Raw genomic sequence first — 24191 nt, forward strand, 5'->3', positions numbered from 1 at the left:
ATATAATATATATGTATACACGTTCTGTAGAATTTAGAACACACAGGAAGCACCCAGCTTTCTGCTCTCCGGAGGTCAGTCAGCTCACAGAGCCCACAAGCCCACGTAGACATTAGTTCTGCCTGTAGTCCAGTGTTTGCACTTTCTTCTTCCCTGACTGGGAAGATCATACCCTCCATCACTCCAGACTTCTCTGTCTCTCTCCAGCCATTTACAAGAACACTCATGTTTCTGGCATCAACTTCTGTCCCCACTGGGGCCTGATGCTGCCTCCTCGCTTCTTCCTTCTGCCCTGTTCCTGGAACAGGACTCAGATCCACGCTCCCAGCCACAGCCCAGGCGGCCTGGCCTCTGCTGCTGACCTCCTTTCCCACCAGCTTGCAAAGGCCAAACTCCTCAGCAGGATTCAAGGACCTTCCCACAGCAATGGCCGGAGCAATAGCACAGCAGGTGGGGCATATGCCTTGCATGCAGCCAGCTCAGGCTCAATCCCTGGCATCCCATATGGTTCCCTGAGCCTGCCAGAAATAATTTCTGAGTGCAGAGCCAGGATTAACCCCTGAGCTCTGCTGGATGTGGCTCCAAAACAAAAACCCACACCTACTGTCTTCTTTGAGCACCACCTCAGAGCACTTTTGCCAGGAAAGGGCACAAATGTGCCAGTATTGCTTCCTCTGTCCATTACTTGCCAATTAAGCCCAATCAACCTCTTAGGCTCCACTCAAGTCTCACCCCTAGGGAGCAGCAGTAGCCCTTGATGTTCCCAGTATGTGAGTGAGCCCTTCCAGGGCCCTGCCTCCCACTATTGTTGTTCATCCAACATTTCCTCTATCAGAGAGCCCAGGGTGTTGTCTGGCGGCCCTTGAGATGTGTACTAGGTGTTCAGAAGTGTTTGCTCAATGTATAAACTCAGAAGTGGAAGGCTGATTCCTTGAAAGGCAAGAGCAGGACATGCTGCCAGGAAGGGATGGCTCCAGGTGATGGGTCACAAGACATGCATTCCTATGTCTTATCCTGTGGGCCTGCCCTCCTCTCTTGGGCTGCTCACCCCTCCAATAGAGGGTTCAAATGTTGGTTGCACAAACTTCACGAATACACACATAGATCACAGACACACTATACTCATATAACACACAGACACACACACCCTGGACAAGAACACTCAGGTAAAGGACCCAGGAGGTCTGGTCACACACACACACACACACACACACACACACACACACACACACACACCCTGGGCAAGAACATTCAGGTAAAGGACACACACACACACACACACACACACACACACACACACACACCTGGGCAAGAACACTCAGGTAAAGGATTCAGGAGCTGTGGTCCCTCAGACTCAGCACTTCAGAGGGACAGAATGTCTATGGAGAAATGACTTGTGAATTCTGTAAGCACTGACAGCCATCAGGAGTCCCCAGTCTGCTAGCCAGTAATGGCAGAAATTGGCCGTCACCTGTCGACTTTTTTTTTTAACCTGATTCTCTCTTTCTACCATGACTGAGCCATAATTTGCTGAGCTGGGCCCCTTCCTTCAAACCAGCCCCTCAGACAGTGCCTGTGTGTGACTCATCCTCTCAGACATCTCCCCGCTGCCACCCCTTTGCCCTCTTTAACTTCTCACTTTCCCTGGTGCTACTTGAGGAGACAGGTCTGAGCTCAGCACTGACTGGGTGGAAGTCTGACATCAGGGAACAGAACACTCAGCTCTCCTGCTAAACACACAGGGTGGGCCCAGATCTCTCTGTACCCCCCTTTGCCCCTGCATGGAGGCAGAAGCATCTTCCCCAGGCCTGTGAGGCCTACAGCGTGCGGCGGGAACAAAGAAGCAGGCTCAGAGACAGCCGTCAGGACAGGACGGCAGTTTATAGATGGCAAAATACTTCTCCTGGGAAGGACAGACAGATAGACAGACGGGCACAAGACACCAGACGGGGTGGGGAGGGGAGAGGTTGGGCAGTGGTGTCATCTGACCAGTAAATGGAAGCTGCACCCACCCCTCCAAGTGGGGGTGGGACGACATTGGCACAGGAGGTGACGAGACAGGCCTGAGGGCCCGTCCCTGGGGCGGGCAGCCGGCAGGGCCCACCCTTGTTGGCACAGTCGGCTCTCTCTGGCCCAGCTGGGGTGCTGGGGAGGGGCAGGGCTGCTGGGCTAGGGGGTGCTAGGCCGAGGGCCATTCCAGGGCACGGGGCTACCGAGGCCTCTCCCGGGGATGCGGATCTAGAGGACAGGATGACAAGAGGAAAGGACAGCACGACAGCAGCAGCAGCAGTAGCAGAGCAGCCAACCCCCCAAAAGGAGTCCTGAGGTCCCAAGGAGCCCCTCAGTGGTCCTCATCTCTTGGGCCTTACCCCAGGCCCTCTCAGGGGCCTCATGAGGAGAGTGAAGGAGCAGTTTTTTGGTTTCAAAATGAGGCGGATCAGCATGTTCCGACAGCTCCACACCCAGGTGACAGGGATGGGGGGAGGCCTCAGGCGCCAAGAGGCCCCCTTCTGATGCCAGCAGGCGGAGAATGTCACAGGCAAAGAACATTCCTGGGGAGGCTGAGGCAAGGCATGTAGGGGCATGGTGGGAAGCGGCATCTCCAAAACCCATTTCTCAGTGTTTTGATGGGGGGGTAGGACAGGGGACCCTACATTTGGCCCGCCCCTGGGGCTCCATGCTTTAGTGGTCACCTGTTGGACAGCACTGCCAAGAAGCTGGGGGGAGGGTGGGCATGAGCAGGGATCCTAGATCTGGAGCTCAGGGAAGAGAGAGCCCACATGGGGAAGATTCTGGAATGTCCTCCTTCAGGAAAAGCCCCCTAGCCTGTGCAAGCACTCCGGGTTGGGAAAAGAACAGGTCACTGCGTTTAGGACCCTAACTTAGCGCCTGGGGTAGAAAGAGTTCAGGAAGTGCACCTTTTCTCTGGGAGAGAGCCCCCTGAGGTGGGGAAAGGGGGGGGGAACGGCAGAAACAGGGGCGTTCCCTATCCATCCACAGCAGGTAGGTAAAAACCTACAGCTGGGGCTTCAGGGACACTCTCAGGAGCTGGAATGCTGCCCCCTCAGCAAAAATATAACCCCAAACATGGAGCCAAGGCAGCTGAGAGGAGACAGAGCCCCCAGGAGGCAGGAAACATGCCATGTGCTGAGCCCCCTCAGCACCTTCTGGGCCCGGTTGGAGTCCTTTCTCCCACACATGGTCCAGAGAGCTCAGCGAATGTAGACCCCCCGGCCCCAGCCCTCCAACTCATTCTTGTTGCGCCCCAGAACCGGACCCCCACCCTCCCCGCAATAACGGGCCTTATCCCGGCCCCGGTTCTGGTTGTCCGTGAGCTCCTCTTCATAGTCCTCCTCCTCCTCCCATGATCCCTGGCGTGCCGGTGGGGGGCTGCCACCTGCAGGGTCTCCGGGCCCTGGCCCCTCTGAGGGGTCTGTCTCCATGTCCACACACGAGTCTCCCGGCTCCGTGTAGGCAGAGTTTCGGTTGCCAGGGATGTCGGCATCAAACGTGTCTTGGCGGGACAGGGCCCGCAAGGTGCCCACTCGGCCTGGTGGGTGGCCGCTGGGGTAATGGCCTGGGGGCTGGCCCAGCTCCCCAGGGCACTCGTGCATGCTGGCGTGCTCCCCACTGGCCCGTTCCAGCGACGGGTCCCCGGAAGCAAGGTAGGGTCCCTGGTTAGCAGACAGGTGGCACACCATGCAGAAAGGCGGGTGAGAGAAACACAACAAAGCAAGGCAGGTTAGTGAGGGTGCCCAGACCTGTGGTCTGGCTGAGAGAGCAGGACACCTGGCTCTCTCTTGAGACAGGGCCCCCCTCCCACCTTCCTATATGTCTGGAGGGGTGGCCTTTCCTCGTAACCATGGCAGAGAGCCCATGGACTGTTACTCATCACGCTGCATCGATACTGCCAGGTAAGTGAGTATTCACAGCTCATTAGCACGGCCACTGGTTAGCAGATGGGGGTTAGTCACTGAGCCACGGTTTCTGGTCCAGTCCAGCTTGCTAACCTGAACTAGCAACACCTCCATGGCAGCCCGCGCCCCTTCCCTGGGCTGAAGGCATTTCCCCAAGTTAGGTGCGATGTCTCAGGCCAAAACAAAGGAGGCTGTGCAGGCTGAAAGACTGTTCTTGCCTTTTGAAGCAATGAGGTGGCCCAGTGTCCCCAACAAATATCACCTAAGCGGCCAGAGTGACAGCACAGCGGGTAGTGTGCTTGCTTTGCATGCAACCAACCCGGGTGATTCCAAGCACCTCACAAGAAAAGACCCCTGAGTGCAGCACCTGGTGTAAGCCCAGAGCACCACTGGGTATGGCCCCAAAATAAAAACCAGAACAGAAAATACCACAAATGTTACTTGAACTGACTCAGAGTTGTGGTCAGCATAGTGGCTGTCAGAGGGCTTGAGTGCCTCTCTGGCCACTTCTGTGTGACCCTGTTACCTGGAACAAAGGGCTCCCCCCATCTATTAGAGGAGTGTGGCAGTGTCCTAACTATCCCCTAGAGATGGGGGCTTGGCTGGAGAGAACACAGAAGTGCTTTTGGAGTCTTTGTGGCAGTGGAAGAGAAGGTAGACCTGACCTTCTCTGAACAGTAGAAGTAACAGAATGTATAACTGCAGATTCAGTGGGCTGGGTTGGAAAAAAAGAGGACAGGGGTTACAGTGCATGCCCCAAGAACTTCTAGGAGTAGGTAGATCCTAACACCACTGGGGTCTGACCCCAGGACCCCCCCCCCAAAAAAAAGCCAGTGGGTTCTACAAAGAGCCAATGTGCAAAGTGAAAGACCCAAATAATTTTGTGTGGGTTTTTTTGGAGCTAATCTGTGCCAGATATGTAATGGTATGAGCTCAGAGACAGTTCCTCAGGAAGAAAAGGGTGTCATGTCAGGGCAGGCACCCACTCACTACAGAGTGGTCCCAGATTATGTTCAACAAGAATCATGGGAGACTCAGCACCAAATCATAGAAGGTGCTATCAACTCAGTTGCCTCAGGAGGAGGGGGCAATCTTGTGGTGCAACAGCCTCTGCTCTGTGGGTTATAGTGGGTCTGAGGGTCCTACTCTATGGGGTACATTGAGTTTGAGGGACCTACTCTGTGGGGTATCCTGGGTCTTTGGGGTACCCTAAGTCTGAGGGTCCTGCTCTGTGAGGTGCACATTAGGTCTGAAGGCCCCTGTTCTGTGGCACCTACACTGGAGTCTAGGTGACTACGTGGCTATGTGACTCTTTTACCTGGTGTTTTCTTCCTAGCCACTTGTAAGGTCCCCCAAGCAGGCCCCCTATCCAGAAAACCTCCAACCCCACCACCTTAAGAAGGCCCCACCAGTGGGTTCCCATCCCATCAAAAACCACAGACACCAAAAACTGCCTCTCACCACATTTTTTACAAAATAAAAGTTCTTTCCTTCCTTCCCTCCCGGTTCCCTGAACTCCAGTTCCACACTCTGGGCGGAGGGGGCGAGGGCAGGCCACCTACATGGCATGCTCCTGCTGCTGGGGCACTGCCCCGTCCTGCTGCGGGGTCTCTAGCCCGCCCCAGAAGCTGAGATTCCTCCTGAGGGAGGTGAGCACCTGTACCTGGAGGTTGGAGACTGGGGCAGGGCTGGCAGCCAGGGCTGCAGAAGCCATGGTGCGGTTCAGCAGCGGATTGGGTGGGGTGCTGCTGGGCGGGTGTGTGGCCTTCCAATAGGCTTCCAAGTACTCGGCCAAGTGCTCGCAGGCATCTTCCAATTGGTTCTCATCCAGGATGATGTCAAACATTTCCTGTGGAGGCGGGGTTAGGGGCGGGACCAGGGTGAACAAGGCATGGCCAAAAGGGAGAAGGTATGGCCTGGGTGCAATGGGTGGAGTCAAGGGGTTAGTGAAGGCCCCAGTTAAAAAATTTTGGGGTACCAGCAAGAGAAAACTCTTAGACGTGAACAAGTGCAACCAAACTGTCCAACTCTACCACCTGAGCAAAAGCATCCAAAGCCCGGAGAGGAGCTACTGGCTCCTGCCCTGTCCCATAAGACCAACCAGCAGAACTCAACACACCCCCAGCTCCCACCTGGATCTACAAACTCACGGGAGGACACTGCGCCAGCTTCTCCGAGGCCGCTATCTGCACGTTGAGGTGTTTGGATTGAGACTTCCCTCGAGACTTGATGAGTCGCTGCAGGACCTGGTTTGAAAGGAAGAAGAGGTGTTATAAAAACTCAGCACCAGGCCCGGAGAGATAGCACAGAGGTGTTTGCTTTTGCAAGCAGCCGATCCAAGACCTAAGGTGGTTGGTTCGAATCCCGGTGTCCCATATGGTCCCCAGTGCCTGCCAGGAGCTATTTCTGAGCAAACAGCCAGGAGTAACCCCTGAGCACCGCAGGGTGTGGCCCAAAAACCAAAAAAAAAAAAAAAAAAGAACAATAACAAAAAAAAAAAAACCAAACTCAGCACCATTCATTGAGCACCCAAGAGGCTCAGTTGGGGGCCAGCATGCGTCAGGGTCAGGACAGGGACCTGCAATGACTGACACTCGTTTCCACACCACTTTCTCAGAACGACCCCACCAGCTGTGTCCATATCCACTGTGCCCAGCTCTCTCTTGTATCTGCTTCGGGTTCTCCAGAAAACTCTCTCCCTGGCTGCCTAAGGAGCAGAGACTCCCGCTCAGCCCCTCCGTTAGTATTCACTGGCTCTGTTCTCCAACTCAGCTCCCTGCACCCTGCATTCACAGCCACTGCTTGGTGCTAACACCAGTTCAACCATTCTTACTGAACAGCTCACTTGGTCTTGACAATAAATTACATTAGTGGTTACTATTGCTTTTCTTTGTTTGTTTTGGTTTTTGGGCCACACCCAGTGGTGCTCAGGGGTTACTCCTGACTCTTCCCTCAGAAATCACTCCTGGCAGGCTCGGGAGGACCATATGGGATGCTGGGGATTGAACCCAGGTTGATCCTGAGCTGGCGCATCCAAGGCAAATGCCCTACCACTATTATCACTCCAGCCCCAGTAGTTACTATTGTTATGCTCATCTTAAATGACCATAATCATAGCAACAATGATAGCTGAAACAGGGACAAAGAGAGAGTTCAAGAGACTGAGAACATGCTTTGCATGCAAAAGTCCCAGGTGCAATCTCTGGAACCACATGGTCTCTGGGGCATAGAGACCTCAGAGCACAAAGCTAAACACTGCCAGGTGTGATCCCAAAACTACCACCACCAACAATAGCTAAAATATAAAGACAGAACCAGAATTAAGTGATCAAAACTAATGCCAGTAATGCCAAGGCCAGGGATGTGACTCAGCCATAGAGCATGTCCGAGGCCTGGGATTGTTCTCTCCCTAGGATCAAAAGAAGGAAAAAGTGGGGCAACCATGGAAATGGTTCAAAGGGCTGCTAGAGCATATGTTTTGTATATGAGAGCCCAATTTCCTTTTTTTTTTTTTTTTTGGGGCCACATCTGCCATATTCAGGCTGAATACTCAGAAATCACTCCTGGTAGGCTCGGAGGACAATATGGGCTCCTGGGGATCAAACTGGATGGAAACACGTGAGAGAATCACTCTACCCACTGTACTATCTCTCTGGCCCCAAGAGTCCTAGTTCTATCTCCAGCACTCAAGATCCCTGAACACTGCTAGAAGCCAGGAATAGCTGAGCACTCTGGAAGTGGTTCAAACACTACCCCTACCACCAATAAAAAAAATAAATAAAACCAGGGCTGAAGAGATAGCACAGCTATAGTGAGTTTGCCTTGCATGCAGCTGACCTGAACTGACCTGGTTTCATTTCCCAGCATCCCATATGGTCCCCCAAGTCTGCCAGAAGTGATTTCTGAACACAGAGCCAGGAGTAACCCCTAAGTGCTGCTGGGTGTGACCCAAAAACAAAAAGTCTCATCAAGAAAAAACAAGAGGGCCCGGAGAGATAGCACAGCAGCATTTGCCTTGCAAGCAGCTGATCCAGGACCAAAGATGGTTGGTTCAAATCCTGGTGTCCCATATGGTCCCCTGTGCCTGCCAGGAGCTATTTCTGAGCAGACAGCCAGGAGTAACCCCTGAGCAATGCCGGGTGTGGCCCAAAAAACAAAAAAAAAAAAAAAAGAAAGAAAGAAAAAACAAGAGAGAGGGGCTGGAGAGATAGCACAGTGGTAGGGCATTTGCCTTGCACAAGGCCTACCCAGGACCTATGGTAGTTTAATTCCTGGCATCCATATGGTCCCTTGAGCCTGCTAGGGGCGATTTCTGAGAACATAGCCAGGAGTAACCCCTGATCATTGCCGGGTGTGACCCAAAAATCAAAAGAAAAAGAAAAGAAAAGAAAAGAAAAATACAAGAAAGGCTGAGGAGCTGCTCCACCCTTATAAGAGAACACAATATGTGCCTCTGGCCAGCTTAAGGCCTTTACTGGGACAAACAGTGACAATAGAATAGGGGCTGGGTTTAGATACTTTGTTTTGAACTTGACAACTGCACTGTGGTTCTGTAAATTAATGTCCCACTTATGAAATACATGTGGAAAGGAAAGGGCTGGAGAATACAAGGACTAAGGTGCTGCCTTGCACATGTCGAGGCCTGGTTTGATCTCCAAAACCACATTATATCTCCTGAGTCCCACTAGGAGTGACCTCGAGCACAGAAGCAAGAATAAACCCTGAGCACTGCTGTTATAGCATCAACCAAAAGTAAAAAAGAAGGGTCGAGTCATAGCATAGCGGTAGGGTGTTTGCCTTGAATGCTGCTGACCCAGGACAGACCTCAGTTTGATCCCCAGCATCCCATATGGTCCCTCCCTAACCTGCCAGGAGCGATTTCTGAGCACAATGACAGGAGTGACCCCTGAGTACCATGGGGTATAGCCAAAAAGTCTAAATATATAAATGAATGTTTAAAAAAAAAAGAGGGACTAGAGAGAGAGTACAGAGGGCAAAAGTGCTTGCTTTGCACATGGCTGACCTGATTCAATCTTTGGCATCCCATAATGTCAAGTCCCCTGATCCCCTTCAAGAGTGATTCCTAAGTACAGAGCCTGGTGTGTGTCCCCATAGAAAAAGAAAAAAGCTAGTGGGATGCAAAAACAAAAAAACAACAGTCTAGTCCCCTGACCAGGCCCAGCCCCACGTCAGTGTCTATTCTAGGCTCAGTAGAAATTTCAGACTAAGAAAGGTTAGTGAGGGGACTGCATGCTCAGCTGAGAGGTCACATCACCACCCCTGCTTGCTACCATGAGTCAGAAAGAACACTGGCTCCTTACATCATTACGTCTATTCTTCTCAGGAGTGTCATGAGGGTTATAATTCCTTGGGGAGGTGTGGGAGTACATTTAGCAAAGCTAAGGGGTCACTCGTGGTAGTGCTCCAGGAATTATTAAGTGCCAGGATTTGAACCTGGGCTTGCTACATCCAAAACATACGCTTCAGGGGCTGGAGGATAGCACAGGAATAGGGTGCTTGCCTTCCACATGGCCAACCCTGGACTGACCCAGTTCAATCCCCGGCATCCCATATGGTCCCCAAGCCTGCCAGGAGCAATTTCTAAGCACAGAGCCAGGGGTAACCCCTGAGTGCCTCTAGGTGTGGCCCAAAAACAAACGAACCAAAAAAATCAACAAGAGATTAGAAAGATCACCCAAAGGGCTGGAACACATGCTTTGCATACAGAAGGCTCTAGTTTAGTATCCCAGCATAGCCAGGAACAGAAGCCTCACTACCGGGTATGACCTCAAAAACAAATATTAAATAGTATCAACAATAAAATGAGAAAAAAATAATGATCACCTGTACTTCCCAGTAGCCCAATTCAAGCTATGCCTCTGTGGCACTCTCAGAAAGAGGACCAATGAGGGGGCAAATGAGGGAGATATGGGATGCATGCTGGGAACAGGGGTGGAGGGAGGACAACATGAGTGGTGGGAATGGCCCTGGTTCATTGTCACTATGTACCTTAAATATTATTGTGAAAGATTCGTAATTCACTTTGGTCACAATAAAAACTATTAAAAAAAAAAAAAGAAAGAGGACCAACGATTCCCTTTTCTATATGAACCACAAAAGCCCAACACCACCACCCCCTGCACTCTCCAACAGAATCAGCTCAGCTCACAACTTAACCTAATCAAATTTCCAACTAAATTTGTTTTAGGTCTATAAATTCTGCACCACATAGCCATGCAACATGTCAATATTTTGTAGCACTGCCCAATAATATCAAAGGAAACCTTATGGAAAAGTTACATAGTAATCTAACAAGCTCAGTGAGCCTAAACAAAATCATAGGGCGCCCAAGCAATGCCAAGAGGGCCTTTGAGGTCTAGAGTGATCATAGAGTGAGTAGGGAGCTTGCCCTGTACATGGCTGACCTGAGTTCAATCACTGACATCCCATATGGTCCTCCAACCCTGCCAGGAGTGATTCCTGAGTGTAAAGACAGGACTAAGCAACCCTTGAGCATGACTGGGTGTGGCCAAGAAGACAAACAGAAAAAAGTGATAAAGGGAAGCAGAATGGAGTTGGTGATGGGGCAAGTCACCTGGATTATCACACTTTAACAGCTAACAATAAGAGGGGCTAGAGTGATAGCACAGTGGTGGTAGGCGTTTGCCTTGCACATGGGATATTGAACCCAGGTCTGTCCTGGCAAATGCCCTACCACTGTGCTACTGCTCCGGCCCCTGTCTTGTGTTAGCTGTTAAAGTGTGATTATCCAGTGTAGGGTACCTATCTGAGACCCACCCATTTCTGGGAGGGGTCTTGGGAACTGGATAATAGGTGTGACCTTACCTGCAAGACCTGGCCCATTCCTGGGAGGGGTCTTGGAAAAGGTAGATAAACCCGGAAGCCAGGGGATTAAGGGTCTTTGCCTTTTGGCCCTGCTGGGCGCTCTGGGGAAGATGGCTGAAAGGGTTTAGACACAGGGTAGCCTGGAATGGCTGAATGCTTAAAAGGTTATGACATAGGCCACACACATGTGGTGGCTAGGGTATAGGATAGGGCATGAATAAAGTTGTTGCTTCCTGACGCCTGCCTGCTTGTGAGTCTGATTCCGCCGTTCGCCTAACTTGGGACCCGCCGGCTTCCTGGGGGTTGCTGAGCCACGTGGCCTGGGATGGCACAAAAAGATCCATCGCCATCCATTGCCATCCAGCTCCATCGTTAATTATTTAATACAACAATCCAGGTGACCTGCCTGGTTGCAAAGGTCTGTCTAGGAGAATTTGGGAGGTGGAGTGAGGAATGTTGGGGACCCTTCAAAGTGGGGTCCCTCTGGGCTGGGCCCCTTGTCAGGACTTCTCTGTACATCTGGAGCCCTTGGGAACCTGGGTCTGTGGGGTGCTCTCCAGGGCAATTCCCTGGAAACGGGGCCTTTGAAACTGCTCATTTCATAAAACAGCTAAAACAAGACAAAGCACAATCTACCAAGCACATTGCTAAGTGCTCAGCACCTGCACAGGCTGCCTCTCTACAAATGGACCTATGGGGCAGAGCTGGACAGAGAGGAACACAGGAATTCAGGGCACATTAAGATGCAGCAGCCAGGGGCCGGAGTGATAGCAAAGTGGTAGAGGGTTTGCCTTGCATGTTGCTGATCCAGGACAAACTTGGTTTCGATCCCCAGCATCCCATATAGTTCTCCGAGCCAGGAGCGATTTCTGAGTGCATAGCCAGGAGTAACCTCTGAGCATCACTGGGTGTGGCCCAAAAACAAAAACAAAAACAAAACAAAAAAGCAGCAGCAGCTGACTTTCCACACAGTAGGGCTCCTGGAGCACTCCTTTCCCCACAAGCACTAGCACTGGCACCCACCTTAGGAGAGGTGATCTTGATGTAAACGATGATGGGGGCCAGAGAGGTCTTGGAGAGCTGGGCTGGGTGGTTGATGGTATCAGCATCCAAAGCCACCAGCTGAAGGGTCCGTGCCAGCTCGAAGATCCGCTCGATCTCACTTTGGACCTCAGCTGGGAAAGGGGAAATGTCAGGGCCTCCTAGAGGAGGCAGGGAGTGGGGACCCTCACCAAACCCCCAGTCTGGGCACAAGGCTCACCCAGGCTGGAACGAGTATTGGAGCGCTCGATGATAACATGCTTGCTGGGGTTGTTGAGTACCGAGCGCTTAGCCAGGGAGATGTCAGCCGTCACACGAGTGATGGAGATCCTGGGGATGGTGAGGAGAGGGTCAGGCCCCTCGTCCAACCCTCAGAGTCCTGGTGTCTGAGGAGAGGACCCCGGTACCTACCTGCCGTCGAACCGATGCTTCAGGAAGTCAAACAGAGCCTTCTGCATCATGTCTGTGACCTGGGCGTGGGGAATAGTCAGGCCTCCAACGCCTGGGGGCAGGGGTGCTGCACTTCACCCTCACCCCCCAGTTCTCTCCAAACTTCTGGGAAAGGAACAGGGGCCGGAAGTTCCCTCCTGGTGAGACCACCACCTCCAATGAGGTGTCCGGTTGCAAAGGTCTGTCTAGGAGAATTTGGGAGGTGGAGTGGGGGAGTGTTGAGGACCCTTCTAGGTGGGGTCCCTCTTAGCCAGGCCCCTTGTGGGGGCTTTTCTGTATATCTGGAGCCCTCTAGGGTGGACCCCTTGGGAGCCTGGGCCTGTGGGTACTCTCCAGGACAGCTCCCTGAAGATGGGGCCCTCAAAACCACTCGTTTCTCTGGCTCCTACCTCGTAGCCCTTGAGCGATGGTCCCACCAGGATGATGGGCCTCATGGAAGGCACCACGTCATAGGGGGGCACGTGCTCTGTCTGGGGGGAAGCAGGGAGGGGAAATACCCGAGTGGAGAAGGCATCAGCCCCTCTCCCCCACCTTCAGGCTTCCCCATGCAGGGCTTCCTCCCCTGGCCCGGGATGGAAGGGGGTGGAGGTGGGGGGATGCGGGGAGCATAGGAAGGGTGAGGAGTGGGGGGCAGATACGGGCGTGGGTGTTAGAAGGTCCCCCTAGCTCATCCAGGCAGGGGTGGGGTGGGAGAGAAGACACAGAAAGCTGTGATACTCACCGACTTCTGCTTCTGTTTGGCTGGGTCCAGAGATTGCCAAGAGGGTGGGACAGGGAGGAGAGGGGAAGGGACCCAGGCAGGGCAGGGGGCAAGGAAGGAGCCAGGACAAGAGGGTGGGGAGAGCGGGCCAACGAGGAGAGATAACAGGCATGCGTGTTAGTGACAGACAGAGCTGGGGGTGGGGGACCCCATGCCATGGGGCACTCAGAGGTGGGTGGCATGGGGCAGGGGACTGGCTGTCTGCCCAGTGGTCTTGGGGACATTCCTTCAGAGCCTACCCCCTGGGGCACGGGACAGAGCAGGAAGGCTGCCAGCTCCTTATTTGGTGCCCGGCTCCTGCCCCAAGGCATGCCAAACTGCCTGTTTTAAGAGTTCCCGTAACTGTCTTGCTCCCCGGTAGACCCACACGGCCCCAAGCAGAGCAAACAAGGGTTACCTCTGCACCCTTCCACTCAGGGTGGGGCAGGCCACTGCCCCAGACCCTGCTTGGTGGGGAGGGCGCAGCCTAGCCAAGGAGAGGGTATAAGAGAAGCAGCCCTTTCTGGGGAGGGGACTGGGGCACTTATTTTGGGGGAGAGGGGAAAGAGGTGTGCCTATTCTCTTGCACCAATTGACCCCTCTCTCCCCCTTACTGGGCAGGAGGCCCAGAGGCCCCTAGATTCAGGCTGGTAGCCACTGAATCTATTCCAGACCTCCCGCACCCCACCCACCCCAGAGCTGGGCCCTGACCCCCTTCCTCCCACCAGCCCCCCAGGAGATTGGGTACCTTCTTGAAGAAGGGGATGCGTTTGCCATGGGGCGGCGGGGTGGTGACACTGCTAACGCTAGTCTTGGCCGAGCCGCTCTGCTCGGCCAGCTCGGCCTCCTCCTCCTCTAAGTCTAGGGGGTCTAGTTCAAACGCTAAGTTAGTCATCTCGTTACCTGGACACCGAGAGGCAGGAGAGAGGGAGGAGGGAGGCGTGGTGGGGAGGAGGGAGATGGACATGGAGACACCAGTACAGAACGCAGGGGTGGACGGGGGAGAGAAGAGAGAAGAAGAGGTGAATGGAACGGGGCTGGGAGAAATGAACGGGGCGGGGTGGGGAGGCAGGCGGAGAGATGGAGCTACTGAAGAAATGGGAGCGGAGAGACACAAGAGGGGGGCCCTGACCCATCTGGAGGGGCTTCCACTGACTGTGTCTGGAGGGCTCAGGATTGGGGTGCCCCTTAGTCCAGGAAGAGGAGCCCACCCCACGCAGGAGTGCCCCCGGCCCTTCCCCTGGGTGGGGGCAGCTCTTACCACTGGCAGGGGGTGTGGGGCGGCGGGTGCCAGTCACGGCATCTCCCAGGTTGGAGCTGGAGTTGTCACCTGACTTGCTGTGTAGGCAGAGAGCAGAGGGAGCTGTGAGCCAAGGAGTGGGCGAGTGCCCAGCGGGGGAAGCTCCTCTCACAGACGGCCCCACCCAACCCCTCTCCAGGCCCCCCACCCAGCTGAGACTGCAGGCAGCTCAGGCGCCCTGGAAGCCAGGTGACCCAGGGCCAGGTGACAGTGGGTGGGGGGATACCACTCTGCAGTCAGACACCTGGAGCTCAGGCGGCTCTGGCGGAGCTTCTGTTCCTGCAACAGGCGCAGGCTGTCCAGCTTGACAGGGCTGGGGATGAAGCCCACCTCGCAGCCCTCCTTCACCAGCCGTCCGATCCACCAGTCATTATTGTACTTCTGCAGGGGACAAAATTAGGGCGGATGGAAGAGAACAAGAAGACTGCAGGGGTCAGCCAACAGTCCCCCACTGTGGGGAGGTTCCCCTGTACTGTACTCCATCCAGCCTGCCCAGGTGGTGGTACCCCGAGATCCTATTCTGTCATTGGCCTCCTGGAGGAACATTAACAGAACACCCTGGGACCAGCAACCACCCAGACCATTCACTTCATCTGCCCTACCCAGCCCAGCCCAGCCCAGCCCAGTCCAGCTCAGCCCAGTCCAGCTCAGCACTCCACCCCCATGCTCAGAGACCTTCCTCCTCCCCTGGAAAAGCACCCATGCTGACCAGACTCATCCCTGGCACAGTGCCACTCTGCCAACAGGCCTCGTCGCAAACGCTACAACAACCCGGAGCTGAGGTGCTTCCTGTTCTCCCATTTGAGCAATGAGCAATGAAGCATCAGAGGCTCAGAGAGATGGTGGAAAGATGGAAGGTGACACGGCAGATGGAGCCCAGCCCCGCTCAGCTCAGAGATCTCTTTCCCACTCGAGTTCCCTGCGCAGATGCCTGGCGCTGCCCCCACCTCTTTGATGTGCAGGAAATCCTTGGGCTCAAAGGTGATGGCCACTCCCTGCACGGGCACCTCGTCCCCGGGTGAAGGGTTGTAGCCGACATTTGTCCTCACAGCGAAGGCCACTGGCTTGGTCTGGAGGGAACCAAGAAAGAGTTAAGGTACAGCTTCCTGGGGGCGCTACAGTGTAAGTTAACAAGACGGAGAGGCAGGGATACAGCTCAGAGCACATGCACTGCACATGTGAAGCTCCTCAGTACAGCAATCTCTGGCCCCCAATACACTGAATCATTTCTATGGGTATTTTTTTTTTGGTATGTATATTTAATTTCACAAGGGCTAGGAGCCAGAAAGTACAGCAGGTACAAAGCTTGCCTTGTACGCAAATGGTTCAATCACCGGCACCCCAAGTGATCCCCCGAGCCCTACTAGGAGTAACCTCTGAGCACAGAGCCCGAAGTAACCACTGGGTTAGGAAGAATATTTTGTAAGCATCAGACCCAGGGATCACTGGGTATATAGCTCTAAAGCCACATCCTCGAACCCGAGCTCAGAACTTCCAATCCAGTTGGGCAAGTACTCTGGGAATAGCTCCTGCGGCCCCTGCACATCTCTTAGCCACCCGCTCCTGCCATTTTAAAAAATTCAGGCCTTTTAGAGAAGAAGGTTGCACTGGAGAATAAGTATTAGGAGTGATAGACCAGAATAATAATAAATGATGGTGATAATGACGATAGCAACCGCTGCTAGCATGCTAGAAGCCACACAATAAGTTTCACTCCATGAAGTTAGAGGTTAGTGTTATCTGGCATTCTTCCAGGACAGCAACCACCAGGAAGGGTGGGCTACTTGCCTAAGATCACAGAGCAAATAGATTTAGCCCAGGAAGTACGGCTCTGAGCAGAGGACACATAACAGTCTCCTCCCCCCACCCCCCCCACCCCCCCCACCCCCCCCCCCCCCCCACCCCCCCACCCCCCCCCCCCCCCCACCCCCCACCCCCCCACCCCCACCCTCCCCCCACCCCCCCCACCCCCCCCCACCCCCCCCGCATGCAAGGCCAGGCCGACTGAGGCCCAGAGACATACTGCAGAAAGTGGCAAGGTTAGACTGGCTAGGGTCCTGTGCTCTGGGCCCACTCTAAGGTGGAAGGAGCTCAGCTCTCGGGTTCTCTCACCTTGGCTTTCTCCAGCTGGGCTAAGGCCTGGCGCTCTGCCTCCTTCCTTAAGGCTTCCCGATCCTCCTCCAGAGATACATCAGAGTCTGACGGGCGGCTGGTATAGGACTCCGCTGAGCCCTGAAAACAGAGAGCCAGCTCAAGACCCAGCTACCTTGCCAGCAATTGGCCCTTGGAAGGTATGGATGGAACCCACTCATGCTCACTGCTTCCAGGCCCAGCCAATTCAGCAGGATGCTTTAGGAGAAAGAGGAATATAGGTGGGAGAAACAGGAACGAGGTCTGCAGGACCTCAGGGAGTGTGTGGCCCCCACCACCCAGAAGGTGACAGCAGTAGGGAGTTCAGGCAGGTCCAAGGACAGCTGCTTGGGGCTGGGAACCTGATAGGGTCGAGCCCAGGGAAGGAGTGCCAGGGGCCAAGGCTGCCATGCCTTCTCCTCCAGCACAATCCTGCCTGCAGTGCCAGTGAAGACTCAGCAGAGGCCCGAGAGTCTGGATAAGCCTGAAGCCATCTGCTGCCTCCTGCTCAGCCTTCTCAGCAAGACAGGGCCACCCCAACTCCGCTATCTCCTGCTCCAGGTAGGAGAAGATAAAATCCTCCGTCCCCTGCCAGAATTAGGGGAGCCCCAAGCCTCAAGCTCTCCTAAGACACAAAGAGAACCCAAGAACTAGGAGCATGTGGAACAGACCCTGAGACTGGGGTCAGGGAACTAGTGTGAAGTCCTAGGTACACACACATATTTAAATACACACACAAAATATTTAAGACATACACATATTTAAACACACAAACACCAAAATATTTAAGACATGGGTCCAGTCTTTCTCCAGGTCAATGGATGCGGGCTAGCCAAGATGACTTTTAGAAGGCTCGACATGGGGCCAGAGCAATAGCACAGCCAGAAAGGCTTTGCACACAGCCACCCTGGGTTCTAAGCCCAGCATTCCATATGGTCCCCCAAGCCCACCAGGAGTAATTCCTGAGTGCAAAGCCAGTAATAACCCTTGAGCATCACCAGGTGTGGCTCAAAAAAAAAAAAAAAAAAGTCTAGAAGTGCCAGAAAGTTGCTTGGTCATGTACAGTCCCTCCCACAGCACAGTGAACTCCTCCCGGGATGCAGGCACCTGTGTAGGACACAGCAAGCCAACTGGGACCAGAAGTGGGAGCAATGAACAGGCTTCTTCTATGTACTGGGATGTGCAATCTCATGGGGTGGGATCTAGTGGTCTAAGGGGGCACCTCCATGAATCAGAGCTATTGCAGTGCACATGAATGACAAGGCAGGGTACTCAAGAAATCTGGAACCCTGAGGGTTTGTGTATTTGAAGGCAAGGCCAGGTGTCCGGATTTCCACAAATCTGAGGCAGTGGAGCTATAGTAGCTACACAGAGACAGGAGATGGTGTGGGGAAAGAGCAACACATTGGAGATGTGGTGGACACTCTTTCCAGTGGGCATCTAAGGGGCCCTGAGGCAGGGGAATCCACAAGCTTGGTACAGATGCCCAGTGGAAAAGAAAGAAGGCAATCTGCAGGCTGGGGAGTCAGCCCAGCAGGTAGGGCATTTGCCTTGCATGATTGAACCCAGGTTCGATCCCTGGCATTCCCATATGGTACCCTGATCCTGGCCAGGAGTGAGCCCTGTGCACAGATCCAGCCCTGAGCACTGCCAGCTGTGGCCCTAAAACAAGATTAAAAAAAAGAGAGAGAGAGAAAAAACTGGGGTTCAACTAGGGAACCCCTTTACTAGCCAATCATAAAAAAGGGGAGAAAAAGGGAGCAAGCTGGGCAGCAGGCGGGGTGACTAAGAGAAGCTGACAGGAGAAGCTGACATAAAGAAGGGAGTGTGCATGCAAATCATCTCATCTGCTACTTGCCACAGAATCACTAGGTGCTGGAGAGACAGATGCCCAGAGATACAAAGAAACAGAGCCGACAGAGAGAAGCTGGGAGGCACAGAGTGACCCCAGCAACACGGTGCACACATGCAAACATGTCAGAAAGGGAGACAGCAGACATACAGGGAGAAAGGGAGCAGGGAGACAGTATGCCGGCCACCCCACTCCAGCATTCCCTCCCCAATCAGCTCACCAATACAAGGGTGCGGCTGGGCACCTCCATCCTGGTGCCCTCCATGCCTGGTCCTGCTAACCTAGGGGTGGCCCAAACTGCCTGTTCCCCCAGGGGCTCAGGTTACAAGCAGAGTTGCTACATGTGCAAACTGCTGGGGTATATTTAGCTCAGAGATGTGGCAAGGGCTGTCTCCCCCCACACCCCGCCACCTACTGGGGGTCAGAGCTGGGGAGCTGAGAGGAAGGAGGACTGGAGGCTGGGGTCTGACCGCCCAGTGGGCACACACAATGGAACCGAGGTATTTTTCTGTCAAGGGCGCATTCACTGAACCCATAATCTTCCTCTAGCCCAGTCTCCAACAGGAGGGATGAGGCAAAGAATGAGGGGAAGACTTCCTGTCTATGCAGGGATCAGGCCTGGCTCACAGGTGCCAAGTGTGCAAGAGACAAAAATCAGAGCAGAAGGCCTGAGCAACAGTACAGCAGGGTATGGTGCTTGCTTTGTATGCAATTAACCCAGGTTTGATTTTTGGCATCCCACATGATTTCCTTGAGCCCACCAGGAATGAGTCCTGAGCACTAGTAAGTGTGGCCCCAAAACAAACAAACAAAATTTTTTTTTTTTTTTGGTTTTTGGGCCACACCCGTTTGACGCTCAGGGGTTACTCCTGGCTATGCGCTCAGAAATCGCCCCTGGCTTGGGGGGACCATATGGGACGCCGGGGGGGGGGGGGTGTTGGGGGGGGATCGAACCTTGGTCCGTCCTATGCTAGCACTTGCAAGGTAGACACCTTACCTCTAGCGCCACCTTCCCAGCCCACAAACAAAATTTTTATTCAAAGGGGACAGTTTATCCGGAATGGACTTTTTTTATGTCTTGCATGTAGCTGAACCAGGATTTAAGATATGAATCCCATATGGTCTGCTGAATACCACCAGGAGCGATTCTTGAGTGCAGAACCAAAAAGAATAATAAAAATAATAAAAATTAAAAAAAAAACAAACAGAGCGGAGTCTACTCCAATCTGTGGGAATCTGCTGAGACCAGATTCCCGGCCAAAGGGGCTGGCCTCCAGGGATCCTCCTCTGGTGACCCGGCCTTCAAAGGCCCTGCCCTCTTGTTCTCTGTCTGCCTGCTTTTACCGAGTCTGACTCCAAGCCCCGCTCACCCTGTTTTAAGAACCAAACCAGATTCGTGGAGATGCTCCGTAGTCATAGCAACCACATGCCTCCAGCTGCCTCGCCCTGAGCCTGAGGGTGTGTGTGTGTGTGTGTGTGTGTGTGTGTGTACACGTGTGTGTGTGTGTGTGTGTGTGTGTGTGTGTGTGTGTGGGTGTGGGTGTGTGTGTGTGTGTGTAGGGGGGTGATTAGGTTCAAAACCTAGATGAAATGACCTCTCATTCCTTGGGCATAGATGACCCCAGGAGACCTTTTGATGTTCCTTTTCAGGGGGATTGTGGAGCTCCAGCTTCTCCTAGTCTTCTGTCGTCCCTCCCATCTCCCTCTACAGAGCTCTCAGTATGTGAAAGACCAGTCAGGCCCACAAGCTTTCCTGCCTTCTTTTCCCTACCCAGTCCTCCAGAAACCCAAGTATCCAGGCTTCCGTTTTGCCTGAGACCTGCCTCTACCCCACGCTGTCACACACTCTGGGGGAGGCCATGGAAGCAGACAGCCGGCAGGGGGAGTGGGTGACAGCCCGAAGCCAGCTAGGAGGCAGGCTGTCCCTGAATGAGATGACGCAGGCAGCAGGGGCTGATGCCGGGGGAGGGGTGGTGGCGGGGTAGGGGCTGACAGGAGATGTTGGAGCGAGGTCACGGGGGTGTCAGGGTGCCCAGGGAACAGCAGGGCAGGTTGAGGAGGTGACTGGACCCTGAGGAAAGTCCCTGGAGGAAGCCTCAGACACAGGTCACCAATCAATGCCAGGCACCACCAACCTGCCAGCTCCCTGCTGTGGGCCTCCTCTTACCTGTCGAACAAAGCTGTTGGAGGTTGTATCTGAGGATGTGCTGCCATCTGACCGTTTGAACCGCCCTTTCCTCTTGCTGTACTTGCCCTGGAGAAGCCAGGAAGGGACAAGAGTGGAGTCAAGAGAGGCCCTTTCCCAGCCCTCCTCCCAGCAGGCCCAGAACTGCCGCCAAGTTGGGGAATAGCATGCCCAGATTTGGACACCCCTCCCTTTTTCCTGAGATGGTACAACCCCAGGGGAGCAAGAGCCCAGACCACAGCCCCAGGGACTGGGGAAGGGAGCTCTGGGGAGCACACCCAGGAACCCCCCCCCCCTTCCCCATCAAGCCAGAGAGGCTGGGAAGGGGGAGGCGCTGGGCTGGGAGGCAGGAGGCTCGTTAGGCAGCAAAGCTAATTAAGACATTGGGCAGGCTGCAGAGGCCTAGGGGGAGGGGAGAGGCTGCCTGCAGTGTTGGGGGGTGGAGAGAGCGCCCCCTCAGATAGAGCAGAGTGTGCTGGCAGCACCCAAGGGGAGAGAACTGCCAGCCCTGAGGTCCCTCTTAGTTCTTCAGGGATGGGGAGTGGCAGTTCTCTGGAGCTGGAGACCCCAAGCTAGATTTCCCAGGTGAGGGGTGGAGTGGGGAAGCATATGTGTAAACATCAGCCCTCTGCTCAGGGCAGGGCAGACTGGCCAGCCAGCACAGATTCCCTGGACATTTTCTCACCCCCCTCCTTGGTGATCACCCTTCTACCTAAGAGGGCAAGTGGGGTCAAGCAGGTCTCTGCCAAAATCTCCAGCCACCACTAGCTAAACTCTGTCCCCTACATCCACCTGATGCCAGGCCCTGGGCCCAGCCCCCACGGATCCTGGCTTGGGCGGCGTGGCCACAGCCTGACCTCGAAAGCCACTTCCACCCAGGAGCTTCTGGGCCTTGCAAAGGGCCCTTCAGGCCTCCCCACCGCAAATACACACACTGGCCCCGGGCCAGCCTGGAGCAGAGAGACTAGAAGGTTCAAGACCTCCAAGACCAGAACCCAGCCTTCATCCTAATAGTTTCTTTGCCAAAGAAACTAGTCAAGTCCAAGCAAGCTGGGGCATCCAGCTTCTTGGGCCTGAGGACAGGGAAGATACATGGATGGGAGAAAGGGCATCTGGGAACCCTTTTTGAGCCCTCCCACACTCTCCCAACCCCTCTCCAACCACCTAGATCCTGGACAGCAAGGATGAGGCTCCACCAGTGAGAACCAGCCTCTCTTTCATGCCACCACTCCAGGCTGAGAAAAGGGAGTGGCACCCAGAGGGACAAGGGACAGCTGAAAGGAAGGCCTAGCCAGCTGCCTCCCGGCCTCCAAGGGGCCTGGGGTGAATGAAGAAGAGAGGTATTTTTAGGTCTGATCTGTCCCCCTCCACCTGCCTCATCAACCACACTCCTATCCTGGTGCGACCGCAAGAAAAGGGTTAATGCCAGGCCAGCTTTGGGGGTGGTGGTGGTGGTGGTGTGGAACTGGAGAAGGAACAATTCCAGATTAATCCCCTCCTGGGCCCCCTCAGCCCTCGTGGATCGCTCCAAAAACACTCCCCCCTTCTTGCTAGCTAGAATTCGCCTTCCTGCGAGCAACGTGGGGCTAGGGAGAAAGAGCTGGCGAGGGTAGGAAGGCAGACCCCTCCCCAGGTAACCCAGCTTCCCCTCTCCAGGACAGGGGAGCTGGCATCCCTCCAACTTTCCAAACTTTGGAGGCGTGCAGGTGGAGGTGGGGGGGCATAAGAAGGGGTGAGGGGAAGGGAGCTGGTCCTATTGGGGGGCAGGAGGAGGTCGAGGCGACGGCGTCTGCGGCTGGCACCGCCCTCTGACCACCGCCTCGCCCATCTCCTTCTGGGGGGCCACCCCGCCCGCGCCCCGAGCGTGCTCGGCGTCGCCCTCTGGGCTCCAGCCCGCTTCCCGAGCCTCCTTCCCCCGGGGGCGGTGCCCACCGCCAGCACCCCCACTCTCCCGGCAGAGGCACCCCACTGCAGCGCGAGCCCCGAGCAGGGGGACCCTGAGGAGGAGGAGGAGGAGGAGGGGGAGACGCAGCGACCAGGGCTGACAGGCGAGGCCGACAGAGAGCCCCCTCCCGGCTCCGCAGCACCGCAGTCCAACTCCCGGCCCAGCGCGCTGGCATCCATCACTCGGGCGGCGGCGACGGGGGGCGCGGGCACCCCCTCTCCTTCCCCTGCGCGCCCGGGCCTACAGCCCGTGCCTTCCGGGAAGCCCCGGCAGGAGCAGCGCAGGCGGGCGAGGGCCCCCGATGGCTCCCAGGCCGCCCCCCGCCTCGCCTCGCCTCACCTGCGGGCTGGGGTCGAAGACCTCCATGGGGATCTCCTGCGAGGGTGGGTACGGGCCCCGGGACATGCCGCTCTTCTGGACCATGGAGAGGAACCTCCCCTGCGGCCGCCCGCCCGGCCAGCCCAGCCGGGCGTCCTCAGCTGGGCGTGAGAGAGGCCGCCGGAGAGAGCAGCGCGGCGCCACCGGCAGCGGATCCAGACACCACCCGGGGGCCCGGCCTGCCTTCGGGGGCCCGATCGCAGCCTCCGCTGCCTCCTCGCTCGCCTTCGCGGCTCTGCCGGCGCCGCCTCCACCGCCCCGGAGGACTCGGCGGCTCCCGCCCCGCCTTCCGCCCGCAGGACACGCCCCGGACACGCCGAAGCTGTCAATAAACCACGCCCCTCGGCTCACCGGCCCTGCCTCCTAACTCCCGCTGGCCACGCCTCCTATATTTTCCTGGCCACGCCCCCTGAGGTCCCTCCGCACGCCGGCCCCGCCTTCATCTCCCTTGCCACGCCCCCAGGCCCCTCGGCTCGCTGGCCCCGCCCCCGCAGCCTTCCTCTGCAGGCCACGCCCCCTGCAGCCCCTCCGCACACCGACCCCGTCTTCCATCTCTCTCTGGCCACGCCCCCTCAGCCCCTTGGCTCGCCAGCCCCGCCTTTCACTCCCCAGCTGGCCCCGCCTCCGCAGCCTTTCTCCTCCGGCCACGCCCCCTGCAGCCCCTCCGCACACCGGCCCCGCCTTCCATCTCCCTGGCCACGCCCCCTGCAGCCCCTTCTGCGGGCCAAGCCCCAGACAATGGCCGGCCCGCGGGAGGCCTGCTTTGCCCTTCGGGCCTAAACCTAGGACGTCCCCCTCTGGGATCCTGTAGAAATTCGTCCTGGGGGCTGGAGTTACCACTGGGGGCCAAGTAGTGGAGGCGGCGAACTGCCGGTTAGCAACTGGCTGGCAACACCTCCCTCTACTATCTCCAAGCTCTTTTCACATTCCACTCCTGCTTGGGTCAGTCAATAGAACTTCCAGAACTTCCCGAGATCCTGAGATCCACCTTTTTACTCCTTTCTGCCTTGAGTGGGCCCACCACGCTGGAAGCAAATGGAAAGGTCTCATCCGTCCCCTTCTGCGCCGCCTACGGTGAACAGTATGTCCAAAAGGAGTTCCAAGAATGACAAGAACTCTCAGAGATGTCTGCCACTAACCTCACCCACACCTTTGGAAATGGAACTGGGTCCTTGAAAAGAGAGGAAAAAGGAGTAGGGCAATGCAAAACGGGAGAGTCTAGCAAAAACAAACAAACAAACAAACAAACTGAATTTTAACCTTTAACCCAGAATTTTTCCCTCTTCATTCTTCATTCAGGGGACAAATATCCAAGGCCTGGACCTCATCTGCCGTTATCTATAGAGGGAAGAGTAGTAATTTCTGGTAAAAGGTCTTAGTGCCAATTTGATTCCAATTCTTTTTTATT

At 55.3% G+C, this 24191-nt stretch overlaps 1 protein-coding gene across 2 annotated transcripts; it reads right to left on the bottom strand.

Annotated features, from left to right (window-relative positions):
- Nucleotides 1-1849: 1849 nt before the first annotated feature.
- On the bottom strand, nt 1850-23049 carry CACNB1 (calcium voltage-gated channel auxiliary subunit beta 1). Of its 2 annotated transcripts, XM_049779288.1 has the most exons (14): nt 22745-23049; nt 20443-20529; nt 16406-16525; nt 15241-15363; nt 14538-14674; nt 14255-14331; nt 12976-12995; nt 12644-12724; nt 12216-12274; nt 12025-12134; nt 11787-11938; nt 6068-6163; nt 5581-5766; nt 1850-3674 (listed from the first exon to the last, which is right to left on the bottom strand). In XM_049779288.1, exons 1-14 carry the CDS (start codon nt 22826-22828, stop codon nt 3213-3215), a joined length of 1794 nt encoding a protein of 597 aa, XP_049635245.1. In that variant the 5' UTR covers nt 22829-23049; the 3' UTR covers nt 1850-3212. The 2 variants fall into 2 exon arrangements, with proteins under 2 accessions (XP_049635245.1, XP_049635254.1); XM_049779297.1 differs by lacking the exons at nt 1850-3674; nt 12976-12995 and adding an exon at nt 13742-13896 and having other exon boundaries at nt 5369-5766.
- Between the last annotated feature and the right edge of the window lie 1142 nt (nt 23050-24191).

The sequence above is a fragment of the Suncus etruscus genome, chromosome 1, assembly GCF_024139225.1.
Source record: "Suncus etruscus isolate mSunEtr1 chromosome 1, mSunEtr1.pri.cur, whole genome shotgun sequence".
Classification (NCBI taxonomy): domain Eukaryota; kingdom Metazoa; phylum Chordata; class Mammalia; order Eulipotyphla; family Soricidae; genus Suncus; species Suncus etruscus.